The sequence below is a fragment of the Engraulis encrasicolus genome, chromosome 7, assembly GCF_034702125.1.
Source record: "Engraulis encrasicolus isolate BLACKSEA-1 chromosome 7, IST_EnEncr_1.0, whole genome shotgun sequence".
Lineage (NCBI taxonomy): Eukaryota > Metazoa > Chordata > Actinopteri > Clupeiformes > Engraulidae > Engraulis > Engraulis encrasicolus.
Genome location: NC_085863.1, coordinates 8,011,989 through 8,034,009, shown reverse-complemented (window position 1 = coordinate 8,034,009; position 22,021 = coordinate 8,011,989). Strand labels below are relative to the sequence as shown.

The 22,021-nt window shown below is 45.4% G+C and overlaps 3 protein-coding genes across 3 annotated transcripts; 1 reads left to right on the top strand and 2 right to left on the bottom strand.

Annotated features, from left to right (window-relative positions):
* Window positions 1–484: 484 nt before the first annotated feature.
* Window positions 485–10,267, top strand: itpkca (inositol-trisphosphate 3-kinase Ca). Its single transcript, XM_063202338.1, has 7 exons — window positions 485–1,310; window positions 4,152–4,248; window positions 5,681–5,894; window positions 8,004–8,208; window positions 8,630–8,731; window positions 9,213–9,284; window positions 9,894–10,267. Exons 1-7 carry the CDS (start codon window positions 858–860, stop codon window positions 10,098–10,100), a joined length of 1,350 nt encoding a protein of 449 aa, XP_063058408.1. The 5' UTR covers window positions 485–857; the 3' UTR covers window positions 10,101–10,267.
* A 2,044-nt stretch (window positions 10,268–12,311) lies between these two features.
* On the bottom strand, window positions 12,312–16,525 carry LOC134451940 (uncharacterized). The gene is made up of 4 exons (XM_063202337.1): window positions 15,760–16,525; window positions 15,486–15,607; window positions 14,955–15,029; window positions 12,312–14,517 (listed from the first exon to the last, which is right to left on the bottom strand). The coding sequence occupies exons 1-4, from the start codon at window positions 16,350–16,352 to the stop codon at window positions 12,554–12,556; spliced, it is 2,754 nt and encodes a 917-aa protein (XP_063058407.1). The 5' UTR covers window positions 16,353–16,525; the 3' UTR covers window positions 12,312–12,553.
* Window positions 16,400–20,616, bottom strand: LOC134453325 (WD repeat-containing protein 87-like). Its single transcript, XM_063204204.1, has 5 exons — window positions 20,466–20,616; window positions 20,096–20,290; window positions 19,363–19,880; window positions 16,820–18,224; window positions 16,400–16,528 (listed from the first exon to the last, which is right to left on the bottom strand). The coding sequence occupies exons 1-5, from the start codon at window positions 20,532–20,534 to the stop codon at window positions 16,400–16,402; spliced, it is 2,316 nt and encodes a 771-aa protein (XP_063060274.1). The 5' UTR covers window positions 20,535–20,616.
* Window positions 20,617–22,021: the final 1,405 nt, after the last annotated feature.

Below are 22,021 nucleotides of genomic sequence, written 5' to 3'. Positions count from 1 at the left end.
GAACTTGAACAAACTCTGAACCACTTTACAAGGTTGTAACATATTTTCATAAGAATAAGTGGGACTTTTTAGCGTCTGTGAAGAAATGCATTTGAAGGCTTTTTGTGTAGTAGCAGATGTACAGCACAATTTTATTTAATATTACATTTTACTTCTGAATGGGCACCATGATTAAGGGTATGAGAAATCAGAAAAAGCTCAAACGAAACAAGAACACTGGCCCTGCTTATGTATTTAGTGTGGAAATCTGATCAATCATATGTTTAATAACTGCTCAAGAATCAAGACATCTCTTCATAGTAGCACACAAACATTTTTACAGTTTAATGAAAACATCATGGTGAAATGTTCCTCGAATGAAATGTTAATTACTGCTCCTTTAAAATGTGGGCATTAAATGTCGTCACGATATGTCCAGCCAATCACTGCACGCAGATACTTGTTTGCTGGACATGCGCGTCATCGAAACGAGTGTGGCTATCCATTGTCAAGCACGCGAATATGGCCCAGTTTTCTGTATCTTATGTCCCTGAAGCTGTAAACCTGTGCACGCACATCCTTTCCAGACTCGATCTTTCATGACCGGACAGTCTTCACAAATATCTGGACTTTCAACGGATCTGATGCATCCAACGGAACATCAAACCCTGAAATCCCTAGGGTGCAAGGTGCAAGCAAGCGGCGTGAGTGGGCGAGTCCTAGCCGTTTCATACAGCCACGACCAGCTAACCTAACCTCAGATCTCTTGACCTCATCCTGAACATTAAGGTAACTGTAATTGAGAGGGATTGCAGGTGGCCTGCTAGTGAATGAAATTGTGAGACGAGAAACCATTCGTAAAAACTAAAACATAACAGATGACAAAGACACCAGTTACTGAAGCCCCCTGTCAGAGCATGGGGGATAACAATCACAGCTCTCTGAATGAACTCGTGGAACCCGTGACCCGATTGAAACATCAAAACGCTAGGTGCTCTAGTAGTGGTGTGCCTGCGGGGCATGTAACTGGAGTTGTCCCTCAGTTAGTAGTGACATATGAACCAGCCCCCAGTACTCGTTTTGAGCACAAGACCACACGGACTAACAACAGCGCCTTATCGTTTTGCACACACCCCGACGAAGAATCCTTGTGCTCTGACAGTGGAATTGGTGGCTCGCCCGCCCCCTCGCTTCTTTATCGCAAGTTGTCAAGTTCTTCCTCGGCTGTGTTGTCACCTGCTTCGTCTTTTGAGGAGTATGATGAAGAATTCAGCGAGCCTTGCACTACTGTGACGGGGACCCGATTGAAAGAAGGCTGTTCTGAATCCAAGGTGAGTGACAGACATACCCTTTTCTCATGATTCCTCCCAAACTTGTGAAAAGTGTTTGTAACTGTAACCCACCATTGAAGGTGCTGTACTAATTTCTGCAGCAAAGTGTCTGCATCAGCTTTGAAATGTGTTTTCTTCACACACACTGGTATGTCATTTTTCCTTTATTTTATTCAAAGACGTGCTAAGTTATTTCAACATTAACACATGACCCCAAGATCACACTTTTGCTGAAAGTGTCCAAGTAGACCATTCAAGCAGGAGGTCCCTGGGTTCATATTATTAATGATTGTGTGGTAGGTTCAGGTTGTAGCAGCCTGCCTGCCTGTTGCACGACAAGGGCCACATCCCTGGTATGGGGTTTCAGTTTTTCTGGTTCAACCAGTGGCCCCCTTTCTCCAAACAACACACACATACAGGAACTGAGAGGGATTGTGTGTGGCTTTGGGAAGAGATCTGGTGTGGTCGGTTGCTGGTGATACTGATCCTCTGTTATGCCCTGTTCAGCTGGACTGTGGAGATCTAGGCTTGTGAGGCCCCCCTATTGTTTGGGTCTTATGTACTGAGTAAATGTCAGATAAGCCTGCGATTCTGTGTGAATTATTAGCTCATAGTTTTATAGTGTCCATTCAGTAGCAGTGTAGGCCTGCCTGACTTTCAGTGCATTTTTGTAACACTTTCTTATAGTCACATTGATTTAGATGTTTGGCCTTATCTTGTGGAGGGGGGGGAAACATGCCTTGCAGTTTTAGTTAAATTGTTATGGTTGAGGAATAGAAAGGTCCTCTTCAAAATGATAAGAGTGTTTATCATTGTGTCGAGGGGGGAGGCATCACATTCTTTTGTGTGGCGCTTCAGCGAGGAGTGCTTGGGCAACTGCATGAGGTAGCCGTGGTGCAGCAGCCAGCTATAAATACGTCTCACCCTGTTAATGTTTCCTGAGTCTTTGTGCGGGATCAGTGGTCAATCGCCGCACACACACACACTGCTTGCTGACGCAGTTCAACGCAGGTGGTCAATGATTGGCATCACGGAAAAAACTTTGTCTGGAGTTTATGGGGCCCTCCAGCCAAGGTGGTCTGAAGTGCCTTGGCACAGACTGTCAAAGAAGTGAAGTCACTTGAGGAACTAAAGCCGATATATGAGATGAGGGGGAAAGAACCGAAGATATCCTAGTTATTGAAGGCTTAAAGGCGCACTGTGTCATATTATTGGTAGTTCATTTACAGAATGCTGCCCCTTCAGAAATGTTACATTTTTCATGGATACTTGCCTCCACCATCAGTCTCTAAGTTTTAATTAAAATTGCATTTTTCATACATGAAAAGGTAGATCTTCTCCATGTCTGCCAACATAGGCCTATAGAGTCACATCTAAGTCCATAAGCAGTTAGGGAAACATGGTACAACATTACAATAAATTAAAGCTTGGAATGTTCCCCTGTGTGTGTGTTAAGTAATATTGAATAAAGTATGTATTGCATGTCCATGTGTGTGAGTACTATTTTATTCTCCTCTGTTTTAGCAGTGATAGGAGGGAAGGACATGTGTTCGTATTCTGAAACATCTTCCAGATGGGAGGAGCTCATGCTCCTGATTTAAGATGGGGAAGGGTCCACAGCAATCTTGTCTGCCATCCTGAGTATGTCTTCAGTGTAACTGTCCAAGAAATTTCCCTCCAAAGCGTGGCCTACCAGCTTTGAGCAAATATTCAGAAGTCTGAATATCCTGTTGTTTAGCTGGACTGAGAGGCTCCTCCCCCTTGTCAATGAGATCTTGATGTAAGCTCTCATTGCTAACCCCAAAGGTTTCGTCTTTGCAGCAAGGATATTGTATATAATACTTCCATATTCTATACTATATATTATGTAATATAATATACTTCTATATTCTATATTTCTGCTTCAGTAGATTGTCTTCTGTAGATTCACTCAGTCTCTTGTGGTCCTCTAGCCATCCATTTCGTGGGTGGGTGTGGTGCTTTAAAGGGACACTGTGTGAGATTTTTAGTTGTTTATTTCCAGAATTCATGCTGCCCATTCTCTAATGTTACCTTTTCCATGAATACTTACCACCAGCATCAAATCCTAAGTATTCATTATGACTGGAAAAATTGCACTTTTCATACATGAAAAGGGGGATCTTCTCCATGATCCGCCATTTTGAATTTCCAAAAATAGCCATTTTTAGCTGCAAAAATGACAGTGCTTGGACCATACTAGAAAATATTTGTTTATTACTTAGTAAACTTTCATGTAAAGATCAAATTTGGCAATAGGCAGCCCAGTTTCATTGAGCAGCATAGTTGCAGTACCTTTTTTGACCATTTCCTGCACAGTGTCCCTTTAAAAAAAAAAAAGTAAACCTCTGGCCAGCATACGCGAGAGAAGCACAGCACACCCATATGTAATGTGCTACAGACGACCACAGAGTGCATCATCGGCCATTAAGAACATTAGGGCTGCCTCATGGCCCCCCCAAAGGGACATGCGTTGGCCAAGACAAAACATAAACTGCCTGGCAGATTGGAACACTGAGGCACTTCAGTGTGTGAAGAACTTTATCCTTGTTTGTATATGGTTTCAGCCTGTACTATTTTTTTAAATTTCACTTCCCCTCCCAAACACATTGAATAGTGACTAAGTATGACAATGTGCTATATAAGTAACTTGATTAATTGTGCGTAATAATGAACCTAATTCTGTTACGTCTTATCTCCTGATGGTAGGAAATCATAATTGTGAAAGTTTATGGGTGGCCAGGGTCAGGCTGTGCTGTGTTTAGTCTATGGGGATTCTCATTCAGCCAGCTCCGCTTTGTTTTTTCATTCTCCTCCACACAGAATGAGCCGATGAAGTCGAGGAACATGGTGAACTCCTCTCCGTCTCCAGCGCCTCTCAAAGCCGTCTCTCCGTGGGTTCAGGTCGTGGGACACGCAGGTGTGTTGTGTTTGTGGGTGCCTGGTGTCTTTCTAGCGTTTTCATTCCCTCCGCCAAGGAGGTTATGTTTTTCGGCCGCATTGGTTTGTCTGTCTGTCTGTCTGTTGGTCAACAGGATGACTCAAAAAGTTATGAACGGCTTTGGATGAAAGTTTATGGAGTTGTTGGAGATGACAAAAGGAACGCGTGATTACATTTTGGTGGTGATCCGGATCCAGGACGTTTTTAAAGATTCTTCACCATTGCAGGATAGGGCAAACATTTTGACATTCCATTTTCTAACTCCACAAAAGAAGCAGTAAGACTTGGAAAAAAAATAGCATGTAACATAGTCAAACGTTCTATCAAACCACTTCTTTGGCAGAGGTCTGCACTCTCTGAGTGCATTTCTAATTTTACATTAAATCATTTTGTTTGCACTTACTGGAGACTTTCATCCAAAGTGGCTTGCTATTGTTTAGGTACAAGGGGTGCGTCCCAATATATGACCTTGCCTCCTCCACTTGCGCTTGTCTCCTCGTCCCGCCTCCTGGCCCCTCCTCCGTGGAGAAAACGATAAAGTTTCCCAGCTGTCAGCCTAGCCACAAGAACTTTTGAGGGACTGTTTTTCATTCACCATAACAATTGCAAATGAGAAAAACACTCTTTTGCAAGATATTGAAATATAATGCTGTTGTCAGTGATGTCATCATGACGAGAAGCAAGTGGAGGAGGCAAGGTCGCATATTAAGACGCACTCATAGTATAGATAACTGTCCCTGGCACAATGTGGGGTTTGGTTTGCCTGATTATCATCGACTTTCAAATCTCTTCTGAGACTGGCCGAAGGTGTTGCGTCACTAGGAGGGCGTGGCCTGGCTAGGGTTATGTACGTAGGTGCCTTCCCAAATGGCATTTAAGCCATGGATGACATGGGACTCAAACCAGCAATCTTTTGATTCCAAGACTTTCGAACCATTTGGTCATGGCTGCTCAAGGCATTGAAAGAAGATCAGTTTGAATCAAATCATGCCCCTGTTGTTTAATATCATATCACAGAGTGCTATTGGGAGGGAAACAAAAAGATTAATGATGAACTGGTAGCTAACACTCATTTGAATCAACTGAAAAAACATCCTTAATGTTGGTTTGTATGCTCCCTGCTCAGTTCACAACATTGCGTAGTTAACTTCCTGTCAGGTCTTTTAAAATGGCCAAATATCCCAGATGTGTGGACCTGCCTTGCCTCATTTTTTGTATCTCTTTAGACCTTTTTTTTAGATTTAGGAAGCAATACAATTTTTTGGATATGGTCTACGCATTTGTGTCTGAGCTAAATAAAGAATTGAATTGTATTGTATAAACCAGTGGCGGATACATTGAGCCTCAATGGATTGAGTGCTTTTTTGTTTTCTTAATCACTGCTATGTCCCCTCTTGTATTGTATGTGAAGGAAACTTCCGGGCCGGCCCCAACGGCAAGCTGCTGAAGAAGTACTGCGAGTCGGAGCAGCACTGCCTCCAGAAGCTGATGGGCGACGCGCTGCGGCCGTACGTGCCCGCTTACTACGGCATCACGCAGCAGGACCAGCAGGACTACAACACCATGGACAACCTGCTGGCCGGCTTCGACTCACCCTGTATCATGGACTGCAAGATGGGCACCAGGTAATGGACTTGCATACAAAGGCTTGTGTGCTGTGGCTGAGGCTGTGCCCTCCTATAGCGCCATCAGGCCGACTGAGAACCGTGCCGGTGCCCGTTCCCGTTCCCGCACCTAATCGCGAACCAGCTGTCGTGTCGTGCTGTCGCAAAATGCTAGATTTTTCTCCGCGAACCGTGACGACAGCGTGGCCGTCACCAGGTTCATCCGGGTAACACAGTCACATGCGGAAAAAGTTCAGAGCCCAGCATGAACACGGGCGGTTCGCAGATAAGCACTTCAGTGCCGAACGTAACTGGCGTGGGCACCAGCACCGGCTCCGTTCTGGTCGGCCTGAAAACCCTACTAGTGACACAACACCTTCAGCGTTGCTACTAGTCAGGTGGTCAAGAGCGATTGAGGCAGTCGGTTCATATTCAAAATAGGGAGGCGGAGCACTCGGAGGGTCACAGGCAGCCTCAAAATGAATGGCAGTGAACGAGAAGCCAGCGTATTGAAGGATAAAACTCGCTGTTTTGAACTTGTAATCGTCCGGGGAAACTTCCTTCAAAGTTCACAGCCTGCCTCGTGAATTCAGGGAAATGTCAAAAAAGTGGGATAATCATACGTACATCCAGATGACCACGAGCACTTGTAGAATCCACAGTCCCCCCCTATCAGCTCAGTTTGACAGCTGTCACAACGCTCTCGGAGAAGTTCTATTACGAGAGGTTCCCCTCGCCAGGTACTGCACTGTAGGGGCTCCAACGGAGGACTGCAGACTACATTCAGAATGAATGGGCTGCGCTCTCGTCTCGATAGTGCCCCTAACTGCAGACATGGGTTAAATAGCGAGAAGGCTGTAAATAGTGTAGCCTCTGAATGCCCCGCTCGCTGGGTGAGTTCTGACAGCTGTCAAACTGAGCTGATAGGGGGGGACTGTGGATTCTACAAGTGCTCGTGGTCATCTGGATGTACCTATGATTATCCCACTTTTTTTGTAATTTCCCTGAATTCACGAGGCAGGCTGTGAACTTTGAAGGAAGTTTCCCCGGACGATTAGTAGTTCAAAACAGTGAGTTTTATCCTTCAATACGCGGGCTCCTCGTTCACTGCCATTCATTTTGAGGCTGCCTGTGACCCTCCGAGTGCTCCGCCTCCCTATTTTGCATATGAACCGACTGCCTCAATGCAAGTACTTTCTGAGCTCCTGAAAAATCAGGAACTCCTTCCACTTTGTCGGAAAGCAAACAACCAATAGCAAACCAAGGGAGGCAGGTCAACCATGCCGTTTGGAAAATGTTAATTGTTATGCTCTTGGTCAGACCAAGTCTTGAAGAGATTTGAAAGTCGATGATAATGAGGCTAAGTGTGCTGTACACGACAGCACAAGATGAACTGATTTAGTCCGGACTACATTGTCTTTTGTTGTTGTTGTTGGTGGTGGTGGGGTTTAACTCATATTAATTCAATTACCGATGATGTGGTAGGAATAAACTTGGAATAAACATTGGTTAAGCACTCTCTGACAACATGCTCTCGTATCTGAAAGTGAAAGGCCAACTGGGAAACTCCAACTCCCATTGTCATTGTGACACAGTACTCCACAGCACACAAGTATTCACTGCACACTGCACACAACGAAATTGCATTTATGCCTCATCCATGCTAGGGGGCAGCCCCCAATAGCACCCGAAAGGGAGCAGTGCGGCGGGATGGTACCAGGCTCAGGGTACCTCAGTCATGGAGGAAGATGGGGGAGAGCACTGGTTAATTACTTCCCCAACCAACCTGGCGGGTCAGGAGTCGAACCGGCAACCTTTAGGCTACAAGTCTGACGCCCTAACCGCTTACCCATGACTGATGGGTTCATTGGTTTGAATAATCATTATGTGCAACATAGAGTATAGTACGTCGTAGTAATTGTTGATGGTGTGTGAATCATGTGATGGGTCTGTATTTAAAGGTGGGGTTGCACGTTAACCATCTTAAGAATATGTACTATTATGACATCACGGTGGGGACTCCCCAGGCTCTATATGAGTGTAGAACATTAGAATCCTGGGGGAGTTCCCCCAACGTGATGTCATACCTGCAACCCCACCTTTTAAATAACACATGTACACTGTATCCAGGACGTACTTGGAGGACGAGCTGCGTAAGGCCAGAGAGTCTCCTCAGCCCCGCAAGGACATGTACGAGAAGATGGTGGCGGTGGACCCGGGGGCGCCGTCCCCTGAGGAGCACGCCCAGAGGGCCGTGCTGAAGACCAGGTACATGCAGTGGAGGGAGAGCCTCAGCTCCACCGGCACGCTCGGCTTCCGCATCGAGGGCATACAGGTGAGGCTTTTTCATTTGTTTTTTTTGTGTTTTTTTTGGGCTGTCCGCTGTTATTATGACAGTACATCTGGCGAGAGAGAGAGAGAGAGAGAGAGAGAGAGAGAGAGAGAGAGAGAGAGAGAGAGAGAGAGAGAGAGAGAGAGAGAGACAGAGAGAGAGAGAGAGAGAGAGAGAGAGAGAGAGAATCAAAATCAGAATCAGAATCAAACTCGGGTCCTTGGCGAATCAGTGCGGTGCCCTATCCATTTGAGCCATGGCTGAAGCCCTTTGTGTTGGGGTTGGGGAGGAGAGGGGGCTTTTATGCTTTTATTCAGAAAGGATAGGAAGAGAGTGAGGGGAAAGTTCTAGTTCCTATATATGGGTGTGTTGTTTATGTTTGTTTGATGTGTTTGTGATTGCGTGTGTGTGTGTGTGTCTCTAGAAAGCTGATGGTACGGTTAACACCAACTTCAAGAAGACCAAATGCAAGGAGCACGTTGTTGAGGCCCTGCAGGACTTTGTGGGCAAAAGCATCCCTGTTCTGGTTTGTATCATATTACAACATAACGTATTTTGTTGCCATATAGTCATACATTTCATGAGCAATGAAAAGTTTTGTGGGGGAAAAAAAAAAAAACTGTCTTCCTTGGAATAAAGGCAGGTAAAAACTGAGACGTGAACAAGAATTCTGTGACATATTAATACATCAAGTTGTCTATTTTCAGTGTTTCATGCTGCAGATAAAAAATATATGATGGCAAAAAATTCACCATCATATATAAAGTCATCTTGAAATGGGTTCAAAATGTTTTTGTTTGCTCACAGACCCTTCTCGGATACAGTAGCATTTCCCCACATTTGGGTGGGGAGAATACATTGTGTCAAGTGCAAATGTTGCTCAACACAGCATAGTTCTTGCACCAAAATGTTTTTTTTAACTAACAAGATATTCATCCCTTTCCTGTATAACTTAATTATCACATTTGTTATAACTGGTTGATGACTGAGATACCTTGTTTCCACAGAGGACTTACCAGAAACGTCTGAAGGAGATGCGACAGGTGCTTGAAAAGTCTGACTTCTTCAGAGCTCATGAAGTAAGTCAGGCTTAGTTGTGACTTTCAATTTCACACCAAGAAAAATCTGCAGGGTTCCAACTGGTGCTTGAATTCCTTGAATATGCTTGAATTTCAAGTTATTTCAAGGTTGTGGAAATACTTGAATTTTTGGTGAAGTGCTTGAAAATGCTTGAAAGTCTAACTAAAATGATACAAATAAATTGTTCAGGTACATCAATTTTAGGGTGTCGAATGGCAAATCCCATCTGACATCTCACTACCTCCGATTTTTGATTAGAATGCAGATAATTGCTTCTTAAAAACACAACATTTTCTCACACCCCCTTCCCTATTAAAGGTGCTGGAAAACTGAAAATTTGGTGCTTGAAGGTGCTTGAATTTGTTCATGAGAAAGGTGTGGGAACCCTGAATCTGACTGGAATATACTGTAGACGGCTTTAAATTTAATAGACAAGACCAAATGTTTGAGGAGTTATGTTAGAGCAACATGAGGGAATTCAGGCGGTGGTGATGTTTTACAGAATTTACGTGTGTGAGTGTGTGTGTGTGTGTGTGCGTGCGTGTGTGTTTTGTCCGAATGCCTGACAAATGTCCATTTTGTAACCCACTTTTCTCTCTGCTGAGCAGGTGGTGGGCAGCTCCCTCCTGTTCATCCACGACCGCACGGGCAAAGCTGGCGTGTGGATGATCGACTTTGGCAAGACGCAGCCCCTGCCAGCCCCGCTCACACTGGACCACCGCACGCCGTGGATGGAGGGCAACCGCGAGGACGGCTACCTGTGGGGCTTGGACAATTTCATTGACATCCTGACCAACATGCTGTTGGTGCTGTGAGAGTGAAGCAGGGTCAAGGTGTATTTCTCCTCCTCTACTTGGTGGGGAATGCCTCGTCTTCCTTATAGAGCACACATGGGACCATGACGTCTTCTTTGATGTACGGTAACAAACAGACTGTTAAATATGATGCTGAACATAACGGGAGTCAGCGCAGACCCCCCCCCCCCCCCCTTTCTGATTGAGCTTTAAGGAGAAGTCTGGTGTGTGTCCCTCCATAGCTTTGTCAGGTTATATATCAAAGCCCTTGAATGGGACAAAGCACAAGAACATTTAATGCAACATTTACCAAGTTGCTAATACTGAATAGGGAAATGACTCAGAAAGTGACACCCTACAGCAGGGGTGTAAATCACAGGCTTCATGGCGATACGATACGGTATCGATTTCTTAAATCAGGGATTCTATTTTTTTTTTCGATACTTACGAATTGGTTCGATTCGATTTTTTCCAATTACTTTTCCACTACTATTGTGTTATGGAGCTAGGGCATTGCACAGGGGCCAGCGATTCGATTCTTTTCGATTCTTAAAAATGCCCCACGATACGATGCGATTCGATTAAATCGCCGGCCGATACGGCCGATACATCGATACATTTCGATTTTATTTACACCCCTACCCTACAGTGGTTCCCAAACTGGAGGTCGGATCTCCTGGTGTGGGGGTTAATAGTTAACATATCTTCATAAATTAGTTAGTACTGTAACAGTGCTCACTTATAAGGGCAACACGCCCAATGTTTTTATTTTATTTTACTTTAAATAGCAAATTAGAATTTAGTAATATGAACACAGACAACTATGAAAAATGTTTGACTTCTGGACGTCTGGAAAATTATTCTTATATGCAAAAGGGTCTCCCAGTAGAAAACGTTTGGGAACCACTGCCCTAGCTACTAAATGATCTATCCTATGATGCCGCAAGCCTGAACACCTGGGCTATGGATTCATTCATACCAAACTTCTCCTTTAGAATGAGAATAGTTCTTATTTGTTGGGTTGTGTTGCATCGTGACATGAACTAAATGCCCTGAAATAACCAAACGTTCAGTGGGAAAAAAATACAAATGCAAACGTCTTGTCATGTGGATACCGGTACTTTTAGTAGTCTACCATATTGGCTCTACTTGACTATTGTGTCATCTATGAATTTATGCATTATTGTACTGTGTACTTACATGGAAAAAACAGGGCTGTACAATATGTTGATCTAACTAACTTGTCTTTCTGCTACCAAAAACTGTGACCACTCATACAAAATAATAATGCACAAATATTGTTCCTTTGTAAATACATTTTACATTAGCTGAATGTTGTGTATATATATTTGCTAGGTGGGTTGAATTTTCCCTGTCAACATTCCAGCTGATTTCTCCCTCCTCATATTGTTGAGTTGGGTAGTTTGTTGATATGATTTTTTTTAAAAACATAATAATGCTGAGGTAATACTTTATTTGGTTTATTCAGTTTTTGGAATGTGAAGTTGACATTGTTGAGGTGTCATGACATTCCCAAAAAAAAGCAAATGACACATAACACTCCTAAACATCAATAATGTGTCATTAACGTTCCCGACATGTCATGACATTGTTATGACGGCTATATGGCACACTTATGTAGAGCACATCAAATGAAGTGTTACTGATGCCAGTTTTACCCCTGCTTTTCTTCTTTTTTTAAATAATGAAATATTGCCGGTGTTAACCCCCTTTTTTCCTGCTCCACTTTACCGCACGAATAGACCAGGCGCGATGCGATTCAAGCGACAGAGTGCAGCAGCAAGCGATACGAGCGATTGAAGAGACTAGAGTATGTCCGTACAGGCAGAAGGCAAAACATTCAAACATTCCCATTGGCTGTGGTCACTGACCTCTATACAGTCATTGGCTGTCGCGGCTGGTCGCCGAACCGCGTCATAGAATATTGAAAGGATTTCAACTTCAAACTGTCGCGCTTGTCGCGTGAATCGCCCCTAGTCTCCAGAATCGCTTTTGTTGCACGACTCAATACAAAGTCAATTACTTCCGTCGCTCATGTCGCGCTTGGTCTATTTGTGCGGTTACCCTCTGAATCTCTCTGAGATGCTGTGACCAGATCAAAAGCACAAGTGTTAGACATGGTGGATTCAAACTGTTGTTAACCTCCGTTCATGGTGTTAACTTCAACCTAATAAAATCCACAATGCTGTGATTTGAAAAAGACTTTCAGTGTTTGTTTTTTTTATCCAAGAGTATCGGGTTCTTTATTTGTCATCATTGGTGTGGTGAAAGAAGATCGTTGCAAGTAGATTGATCATTACTTGTCTTCTCAGTGTTCCTCACTGCCAGCAGTAGAAAGAGCTGTTTCTTGTACTTCAATGTGAAGGAATACATCCCTTTATTTTCAAACAATGATGAATGAAACTATCCAAACAAACAAACAAAATAATAAATAAATAAATCCTTCTCTTTTCCTAACCCTGAAAGAGGGAGCGCTGCTTGAGATCAATTTTTGGCAGGGTGAGCCTCGCCGCCTCGCTCTTCTTCCCTGGCTCGCTCCTCACCCAGTCCATCTTCAGCTTCCCGTACCTCACCTGACCCTGAGGTCTGAGGGGGACGTGGCTGAGGCGCCAGGGCACAGGGATTTCGTTTTGAAACCTCAAGGGGGAAGCCCCACCTCCCTCCGTCAGCAGCTGCACGTCCCTCAGCACTCGGTCCCCTGGCGCGCCAACGTGTCTGCTGTAGCGAAGCGGCGGTAGAATCGTCTTGACGCGCGCCTGCGTCTGCGCCTGCGCCTGCGGTGGTTGCGCATTCATCGAGGCGACAGCCTTTGCTGCTTTGTGGGAGCGGAAGCCGTGGAGGGAGATGAGCTGATGCAGGCTCTCTCTCCAGTGGACATCTCCCTGCTCCCGCCCTTTACCCTGTTGGTCTGTAGCCGGGAGTTCATTGTAAGGAGGAGGAAGTGTGGGACCATGCTGAGTACCGGTAGTCCTCTGTGGATACTCTTGGCCAACGTGCCCAGGAGGACGGAGAGGGCCTCTGGGATACTGTTCCCTGTTCCAGGTTCCTGCACCAGTGCTAGGAAGACGGTTGGGATTGGTGCCAGAGGGCAGGGTGTCCTTGTTAAGCTGCAGCAAGATAGGGTTACCCTTCTGCCTGGACTCATGGGAATGCTGGGAGTTGATGTCAATTGGCTGCACAGTGCTGCTGGGACTCTGTCGGGAGGGTGTGTCATAATGGCGCTCCGTGTGGTAACGGTGCTGGGGGGTGAAGTCATCCTGGTCTTCCCTGCTCAAACGTTGCAGGAATTGTACATAGAACTGGCAGTCGGTATAGGACCAGGGAGTTGGCTGGGAGTCACTATTGTAATGGTGTTGGTGGTGAAGGGGAGACTGGTTAGTGAGGTCATATTGACGGCTGCCGTCCTGGTGATGCAGCTTTGTGAGGTCATAATAGTGGGTGGGGTCACGGGCATGCTGCTTATTTAAGTCATAATGGTGGGTGGGGTCACGGGGATGCTGCTTACTGATGTCATAATGGTGGGTGGGGTCACTGGGATGCTGTTTATTGAAGTCATAATGGTGGGTGGGGTCACGGGGATGCTGTGTGAGGTCATAATGGTGTGTGGATTCATGGAGATGCTGTTCACTTGGGTCATAAAGGTGGCTGGAGGGGCGGGGATGCAGTTTACTGAGATCATAATGGGAGGTGGGGTCACGGCTGGAACGCTGTTGCTTAGTGAGGTCAAAATTACGTTTGGCATCACTGGGATGCTCGTCATCATAATGGTGGTCAGTGTGGGACTGCCGTGAGGTCCCGTCATAATGGTCGTCGGTGTTGCGACTATCCTTCAATGTCGTGTCAACATGAGTCTGGGAAGTGACATCTTGTTGAGCAGGGTCTAAGTGACGCTGAGAGTGTTGGGAGCTGGACTGCGGCAGGTGGGAAGTATGCTGGCGTGTCAAATTGCCGGCTGTAGCCAAGACTTTCTTGGGCTTGCCAATTGGTATGAGGGCGCCCCTTTTACCAGCAGCAGGGGGTCGTCGACGAGATGAGACCTCTCGCTTCATGGACATAAATCCCGAGTCATCAGGCAGGAGCCGCGACTCGTAATCGCGCGTAGCTAATCCCCCGAGATGGAACATGTCCGAGTCTAGTTTGTACGCCTGCCTGAATGCGTGTAGCAGCGGTTTATCCGGAGGGGAGCGGGGTTTACCCGCAGCCATGCCTGCCCAGTTAGCCGCACGCTCTTTGTGAGCAGGCACAGCTTTGCTTCCTCTGTGCTTGAGGCTGGCAGGGTGTATCATCCTGCTACTCCCGGCGACCTCTGTGGTCGGCATTTGATCGTGTTTATTGTCCTTCTCCGTGTCCTCCCTTTTTCCCAGAACATTGAAGCCATCAAACTTTTTACCTTTCTTTTTGGGTATTCCGCCCTGGACTGGAGTAACACAAGAATGTATGTTTTGGTTATTTTAAAGTCTTTGTGGAAACATATTGCAGAAATGCATATGAATAATCGGGACAAACAAATTCTAGGTTGTTTCGTCCGGAGGCGGTATTACGTGCCTACGTCACAATAGCTATGCGCGTCCTTGTTGCAGACGACGTTTGATTCGTCGCTATGACAACCGTCCATACCAATCCCTAATCTTAACCCTAAACCTAACCTTAACCCTAAACCTAACCCTAACCTTAACCCTAAACCTAACCCTAAATCGCTTGTTTGAAACTAGTGAGTCCCAGTGCAGTGCCCACTGCAGTTCGGCAACGAGGACAGGACACGCATCACTAGTGACGTAGGCACGTCTGGACGAAGCACCCTAGTTTTTGTGAATCCCATGAATAATCACTGCTCGGCAACAGGAAGAAAGTTACCTTCTGTGCTCTCAGTCATCGCTGACACTGAGGTGGTAGAGGCCATGTTTTTCTCAGCATCTACCAAACCTGATGCTTTATGGACAAAACACAAATGTCAATTAAAGGGACACTGTGCAGGAAATGGTCAAAAAAGGTACTGCAACTATGCTGCTCATTGAAACTAGGCTCCCTATTGCCAAATTTGATCTTTACATGAATGTTTACAAAGTAATAAACAAATATTAACTAGTATGGTCCAATTACAGTCATTTTTGCAGCTAAAAATGGCTATTTAAGGAAATTCAAAATGGCGGACCATGGAGAAGATCCCCTTTTCATGAATGAAAAGTGCAATTTTTCCAGTCATAATGAATACTTAGAATTTGATGGTGGTGGTAAGTATTCATGAAAAAGGTAACATTAGTGAGTGGAAAGCATGAATTCTGGAAATGAACAACTAAAAATCTCACACAGTGTCCCTTTAAACATTAATGGAGTATACTTTCCTCGTGTTTTTTTAACAATTATTTTAATTGGAGGTTGACTCACCTGTGGTTTTTGATGTCTCGGTGTGTGTTATGGAGCTTGATGTTGCAACATCATTATATTGTTCAATCAGCAGATGAAGGTCATTGCTAAGTTGGGCAAGCAATGCTTCCACTTCCTTTTGGCTTTTAAAAGAAAATGTATAAATGTGATTACATTTACAGTTTCACTGTTAAGCACAAAATGAATGCATTTACGTTTGTAGACTACTTCTAACAGCAGACCTACTGTATAGCCCATCTGACTACCTATACATAAAAGAGGCTAGGACATTCACCTCGTGAATTGTCGTAATTTCTTTCTCAGTCCTTGTTTGTCAAAAACATTGAATTCTGCATTCGAGATTAAGTGGGCAAAGGAACGCAGGTCTCCAGAAGGGTTTACCAACAACTTGGCCACCATACTTATGTCTTCTCTCTGCAGAGAGCAGAGCGTGCGTAGACCGCGCAAGCTTTCAAGCTGCCGCCACTGGACTGAAGAATCATTGACATGAGCAAGAAGCTTCTGTCTCAACGCCTCCACCACATCTTTAGCGAATCCATGCTCTTCCATTATTGTGAGGAGCCAATACAGCTTGAGAATGATCTTCTTGTATTCTTCCTCAGACGCCGTGTCTAAATCCTCCAACATTGTGAAAAAGAGTTCCATCAACTTCACAGGGTCATCGGCGTCCATTTGCTGCTGTGAATCCTGCATTCTTGCGCGCTTGCTATGTGCTAATATGTCCTCGTTGGTTTTAGAGTGTTCGGTGTGTTCAGAGGGACAGGTCGTCGTAATCCTGTTGTAATATCTGAGGAGAGGCTTCATCTTCTCCTTCTTCTCCTTTTCTGTTATGTCTAGTCTGCCCTTCTCCTTTGCCAGCTGCTCCATATTGTGGATGTCTTTCACCACTGAATTGGGAATGTAACCGCCTGAGGCTATGGGTCTGAAGAAAGAAAGGAAGGTGTCTTGTAGTGTTTCTGCTCGTGTGAGTGCTTCCCCTGAAACTTCCAATCCATCCAGTTCACCTGGCTCATCTTCTGAGACTGCTGTTGGAGAGCTTTGAGCTGCGAAACAGAAGGAGATCGATTTGGTATATTTATTTTAATTTACTGTTAAGGTAAAATACTTTGGGTTTTAGAATCATATCGGGGTTAATTCACACACAGAGACATTCATCGACAGAAAATAGAAGCCTGAGTTCATATGAATCTCTTACCTGGTTGTGTCTGTGATTTGAAAGTGAAGGGCCTAACAACAGACTTTCTGGCTACGTGTTTTGGAACTTCAGTGGGAATTGTGCTGTCCTCTGCCACATTATCACGTGTGCTTGAATCAGCACGTGTTTCGGTGGATACGCTCTCCTTCTCATCATGCTTCAAATACATCTTTGCCACCAGGCTGATGTCATAATGTGACGGTGACTTTGGAACGAAAGGAATGGGGACTTCGATGATCTCATCTGCCGGGGCCTGCCGTAGCACAGACCTGAGATAGCTGGGAGGCAGAATGTGTGTGACGGACATGATGTTAATGCTGTCGGAGAACGAAGCCAGGATGTCGCCACGGGTGTTGCCGAAGCACACCTGTGTCACCGGCACGCCTAGCTGAATCTCGGCCACCAGATCTCCGCGGGGATTCCAGATCTCCACCTTCCCGCTATCGCCTGACACGGCAATGGTGTCTAGCTGAGGGCAGTAGTCGAGACACGATATCCTCTCAGACTTTTTCCTCTCAACCACAGTGGGTTTCTTCTCCCCGTTCAGAGAATAAAGCACCAAGTTTTGCTCTGGCGATATGGCGCAAATGAATCCCTTCAGTACCTTGCAATGGACAGGGGTAAAATTGCAGGTAATCCGATAATGAGGAATCAGATTGACATGGTGCTCACCAAAGCTAACTGACCAAAGGGTAAACTCATTGTCTGTGCCAAAACAACAAATCAGAGGAGTCTCGCCAGCATCGCTGCTGGTCATCTGGCAAATGGCTCCAATGTGTGCTTGCTTAGGCCTACAGGTCAGGCCGAGCGGTGCAAGGAGCTGCAGTTTCCCATTGCAGTGTCCGCTGAAGACCAGACAGAGTGGGCTTCCACAGCCAGCCTGATCTTGTAACCTCCGGAGCAGCACCGATGCCAAACACATCACTCCGTCATAGCCGTCCTTGACCGTGTTTATGATGTGCTTCACAGGACAAGGGTTCAGGGTGGTGTTGAGCACAAGCACGTCCACGCTTCCATCGCAAATGAAAAGTTCCTCTCGAACGGGGTCGTAGGCGAAACCGAGAGCCTTGTCGATGTGCAGGAAGGGCCAGGACAGGAACAGCAGCTCTCCGGAGACCGGGGAGAAGAACCGCATGATGCCCTCCTGGGTAACCGCCAGGACGCGAGCCTTCCCCCCTACTCCGCAGTCCAGCCGCTGGAGCACCCGCACACTGCAGGCCGTGTCGTTGAAGGACCTGTAGACGCTGTTCAGATGCCACACGTCCAGGGAGTTGGACGACTGGCACAGGACCACGTTCTTGCCCAGCTTCCACATGCTCCTCACGCCTCCCGTCATGTCCGTGTGCAGCTTGAGGAGAAGGTCGCCGGAGCGCGTCCACTGCTTGATCCAGCAGCCGGTGGAGGAGGAGAGGACGGTCCCCGACTCGGACAGCAGCACCAGGGAGGTCACGGCGTCGGCGTGGGCGCGGAACTGCAGGAAGAGGCGGCGCGTGTCGTAGCTCCACACCTGCATGTAGCCCTCCGCATCACCCGTGTACAAGTACCTGTAGAGACATTTTTTTGTTTTAGATTGGGTTTTTTAATCCCACAATCTACGTATTACAATTCTGTATTATATAACCCGTTTATTAGTATTAAGTATGTAAACCTTTCTTTTTTTTTCTTTAGATATTTTTATGGGCTTTTTGAGCCTTTATTTCGGATAGGACAGTGAAGGTGCGACAGGAAGTGAGTGTGGAAAGAGATGGGGTAGGGTTGGGAAATTACCCCGTCCGGACTCGAACTTGGGTCCCCATGGGCATGCAAGCTGCGCCACAGCACCCCCTAGTGTGTAAACCTTTCAGTGCGTATAGTTTTCTGTAATGAATCAGGAGGAATTCAGTTTCCTTATAGGCATGTGCATCTCATCTGCTCAGTGTGGTCACAATGCAGGAACAACAAAATATCACTTTGTATTCGGGTCAGAGACGTACAACATGAAATTGTCCTTAAGTGTAACGGATACCTTCTGCTGACTGTAACTGTAAAAAATATGATTTTTAAATTGTTTCAAGTGAATGGATGACAGCCAAGGCTTTCATGAATTCACTGGAAAAAAATAAATAAATAAAAAGAGTCATGTGTTTTACAGTTACAGTCAGCAGAAGGTATCCGTTACACTGAAGGACAAATTTCATTTTGGACGTCTTTGACCCATTCATGGACAACAAAACAATGGACAGAGGTGAACAGCCAGACTGGACACCACATGCAACTATAGAAGCTCACTCCATTGACTGTGGGGGAGGAATATGGGGTTAAATGGGGGGTGTCTCCTGCATTGTATTGTACTGTATCTCCAGAGTTCAGAGCTTGCTGGGTGTAAGACTTTGCGGTTCCACACAATAACCTCTCTGGCTGCCGTTAATAAAAATCTGCAGTGCTAACCATCTGAGCTACTTGTTTCCTGGTATATTTTCAATCTTCTTTTTTAATTTATTTTTTGGTCTTTTTTTTTAAAACTTTATTTATGACAGGACAGGGAAGATGGTGACAGGAAGCGAGTTACAGTAGGAGAGAGAGAGACGGGGAAGGGCCGGCAATGGACCCAGGCCGAGAATTCGAACCCAGGTCAGCCGTGTGGTAGACGAGTGCCCTACCGTTTGGCCATGGCAGGGCCTATTTTTTCTCTCTTCTACATACCTCTGCCGCCACTCTGTAACGGCGCAACGCAGTGTGGCGACACTCTGACCCCGAAACTCAAACTGCTCCTTCACACCGGTGTTCTCAAAGCTCTTGACTTGGCGATGGCAGAGAGCGTAGAAGGAGTTGGTCTGGCATTGGGGCACGAAGGCGGTGATGACAGCATCCCGTCGGAGAGACGAGTTTGTCCAGTCCAGGGTTCTCAGCAGGCTCAGGGGGCTCTGTGTGAACGGGTTCAAGTCCCATAAGGCGATAAGGCCCATGCTGCCTGTGAGGAGAATGCTGGTCTCGGGACAGTAGTGCATGCTGGCCACCAAGAACGGACACTTGGACTGGAACAACACCACCATCTCCTGGGTTTTGTCGGTCAGGATGCGCAACCACATGTCGTTGCAGTAGCCCACCAGCATGCCCCGGCTGGGGATGAAGAGCATGAGCTCGATCTTGTACCTGCCGTAGACGGGAACGGTGGAGTGGAGACGAAGGTTGCCTTGGCCATCGTTGACCCATGTCACAATCTGCAACCACAAAAGGGATTGACAAATGCATATGGGTTGGTTACTTGAAAAGCCAAGTCAGTCCTTCAACGACAAAGAATATAGGCCTATTTTTTTTTCCTTTAATGAAACGCTTAATGACGCTGCAGCATTTAGTAAGTGGGAAAATTACATTTTTTCCAGTGACCATATGTTATGTATTTAATAGGAAAAAAAAACATTTAGACCCCCCTCACCTGATGATCAAGTTCGGTTTGACCCCACTTGAAGCCCAGCACCACGTTGGCACCGCATCCACTGTATGATGTAATGCAGTGGAAATGGTGCAGTGGAGCACATGAATAGTGGAACTGGATATTTGGATGGACATTTGTGAGTAATGTCTCTTCTTTATCAGTCTGGTTGAACCCATCGCTCTGCTGCTCCCGCTGCTATAGTTGTGAATTGAAATGAATACAAAGTTAGTTCATATTCATTTATGGTTCAATAAAAGTTTCCTGACTACGCTGTCAGGTGGGATTCGTGCGCTTTTCCTGAAGGACATGAACATGCAAACATTGCATCAGCATCACGGCGGACTCAAGGGGTGGAATAATAGATCTCTACCTGTATCGCTTTCACCAGTCGTGGCGCAAAATCGGTCCATTCCGGTATCACCCGCAAATTTATTGGCATTTTGTAGAAATCGTCTCCTTGGCTTTAGCCTAATACACGTGTCTACATACCGGAATTTAATTCGGACTTTCAAGAGCGTTTGACTAGGTGATGGCGCTGTTATAGCAGCCCAGAGCCGTATGGGCCCATAAAGTGGCCTAATTGGCTTTTTATACGGCTTTTGCAGCAGTAGCCAAACACGTCACAAAGACGCATCGTCGCGCATCTTCCTCTATATATAGGTGAAGAAAACAAAGCAATTTCTCACTCAATAAAACAATAAGGTAGGCTAGGCCTATTCCATGTAGCCTATATAGGCTACACTTTGAGGTGTGAGTAATTTCCTTAGAATTAGGCCTGGCCTGCAGAAAAAGACAATACTGTAGGTTACGTTTTGCCATCATTCCCTTTATCTGTTTCACACTTGGTCCCTTTAGCCATTTATGCAGACCTGTGACTCAGCATTATCCTGTGCATTGGCCAATGTGGATGCTCCAAAGTGCATCCCAGACCCCTCTGAAGTGAATTGTACTGAGGCCTTTATTGGCCCATAGCTTGCATACTAAACACAAACCAGGATTTCCCCCTGCACTTTAGATCTATTAAAGACGGCCACCTTTACAATAGTAACCCCCTTCAGTGGGTCCCCTGACAATATAACTTAATTGTATTGCAAATGTTATTTCTTCACAAATCCTGTCATATTTAATGTGAAATTGCATAACATTAAAATTATATCGGGGGCGGATGAGATGGCTTCAAGGGTCATAAGTGGCCCTCGAGACAATGGTTCCCCACCCATGGCCTAACAGGACCAGAAAGAGCAGACTGTTCTTTTTGTAATACACAATATATAAACAAAAACGGAACCAAGTTTTTCTGTCGGTTCACTTTTTGGTCCAATTAAAGAGGACTGAGTTCGGTTCACTTAAAGAGGTGTGAAAATGCCCTAATATTGTACAATATTTCAGAAAATTAGTGATAGTGATGTGAATTTTCCCAGGAGACTGAATAAATGTTCAGTTCTAACGCAAGGGGGGAGAGAGGGGGGGGGGAGAGAGAGAGAGAGAGAGAGAGAGAGAGAGAGAGAGAGAGAGATGTGGAAGGAGGGAAGAATAACCCAGACAGAGAGACAGAAAGGTGGGCTGAGTGACAGGGAGGAGTGAGGAGATTCATGACTTTCTCCCAAGCTTGAAGAAAAACAGAGGTCATCTTCTGACAGCAGTTCTCATAGAAAATGGATAAATTCTGCAACTTCTAATACTCAATAACGAAAATGGAGCCCTGGATGAATGTGTTGAATGGAATATACAATTCCTGTTTATTGGTACGTACATTCATATTCTCTTCCAGCATCACGAGGTAAGTTATTTTACCATACAACTAGAGCCAGTTGTATTTTTTTTGTTTGTTTTTTTTTTTACAAACTCCTTCAATGCCAGTTGTTACAATTTCCACAAAATAGAATATTTTTGTTTGTTTTATTCATTAAGAGAAATGTTATTGTG

Bases quoted from the DNA above. Each gene is read 5' to 3' on its own strand.
- itpkca (XM_063202338.1), top strand. From the start codon at position 858: ATGACAAAGACACCAGTTACTGAAGCCCCCTGTCAGAGCATGGGGGAT. The intron at 4,249-5,680 runs GTGTGTTGTGTT...TTGTATGTGAAG, and splicing joins TCAGGTCGTGGGACACGCAG to GAAACTTCCGGGCCGGCCCC. The intron at 8,209-8,629 runs GTGAGGCTTTTT...GTGTGTCTCTAG, and splicing joins TCCGCATCGAGGGCATACAG to AAAGCTGATGGTACGGTTAA.
- LOC134451940 (XM_063202337.1), bottom strand. From the start codon at position 16,352: ATGGAGCAGCTGGCAAAGGAGAAGGGCAGACTAGACATAACAGAAAAG. The intron at 15,608-15,759 runs GTGAATGTCCTA...TTCTTTTAAAAG, and splicing joins AAATTACGACAATTCACGAG to CCAAAAGGAAGTGGAAGCAT. The intron at 15,030-15,485 runs GTGAGTCAACCT...TTGTCCATAAAG, and splicing joins CGAGACATCAAAAACCACAG to CATCAGGTTTGGTAGATGCT.
- LOC134453325 (XM_063204204.1), bottom strand. From the start codon at position 20,534: ATGCCAATAAATTTGCGGGTGATACCGGAATGGACCGATTTTGCGCCA. The intron at 20,291-20,465 runs GTAGAGATCTAT...TCACAACTATAG, and splicing joins GACTGGTGAAAGCGATACAG to CAGCGGGAGCAGCAGAGCGA. The intron at 18,225-19,362 runs GTATGTAGAAGA...ATGTCTCTACAG, and splicing joins GTTACAGAGTGGCGGCAGAG to GTACTTGTACACGGGTGATG.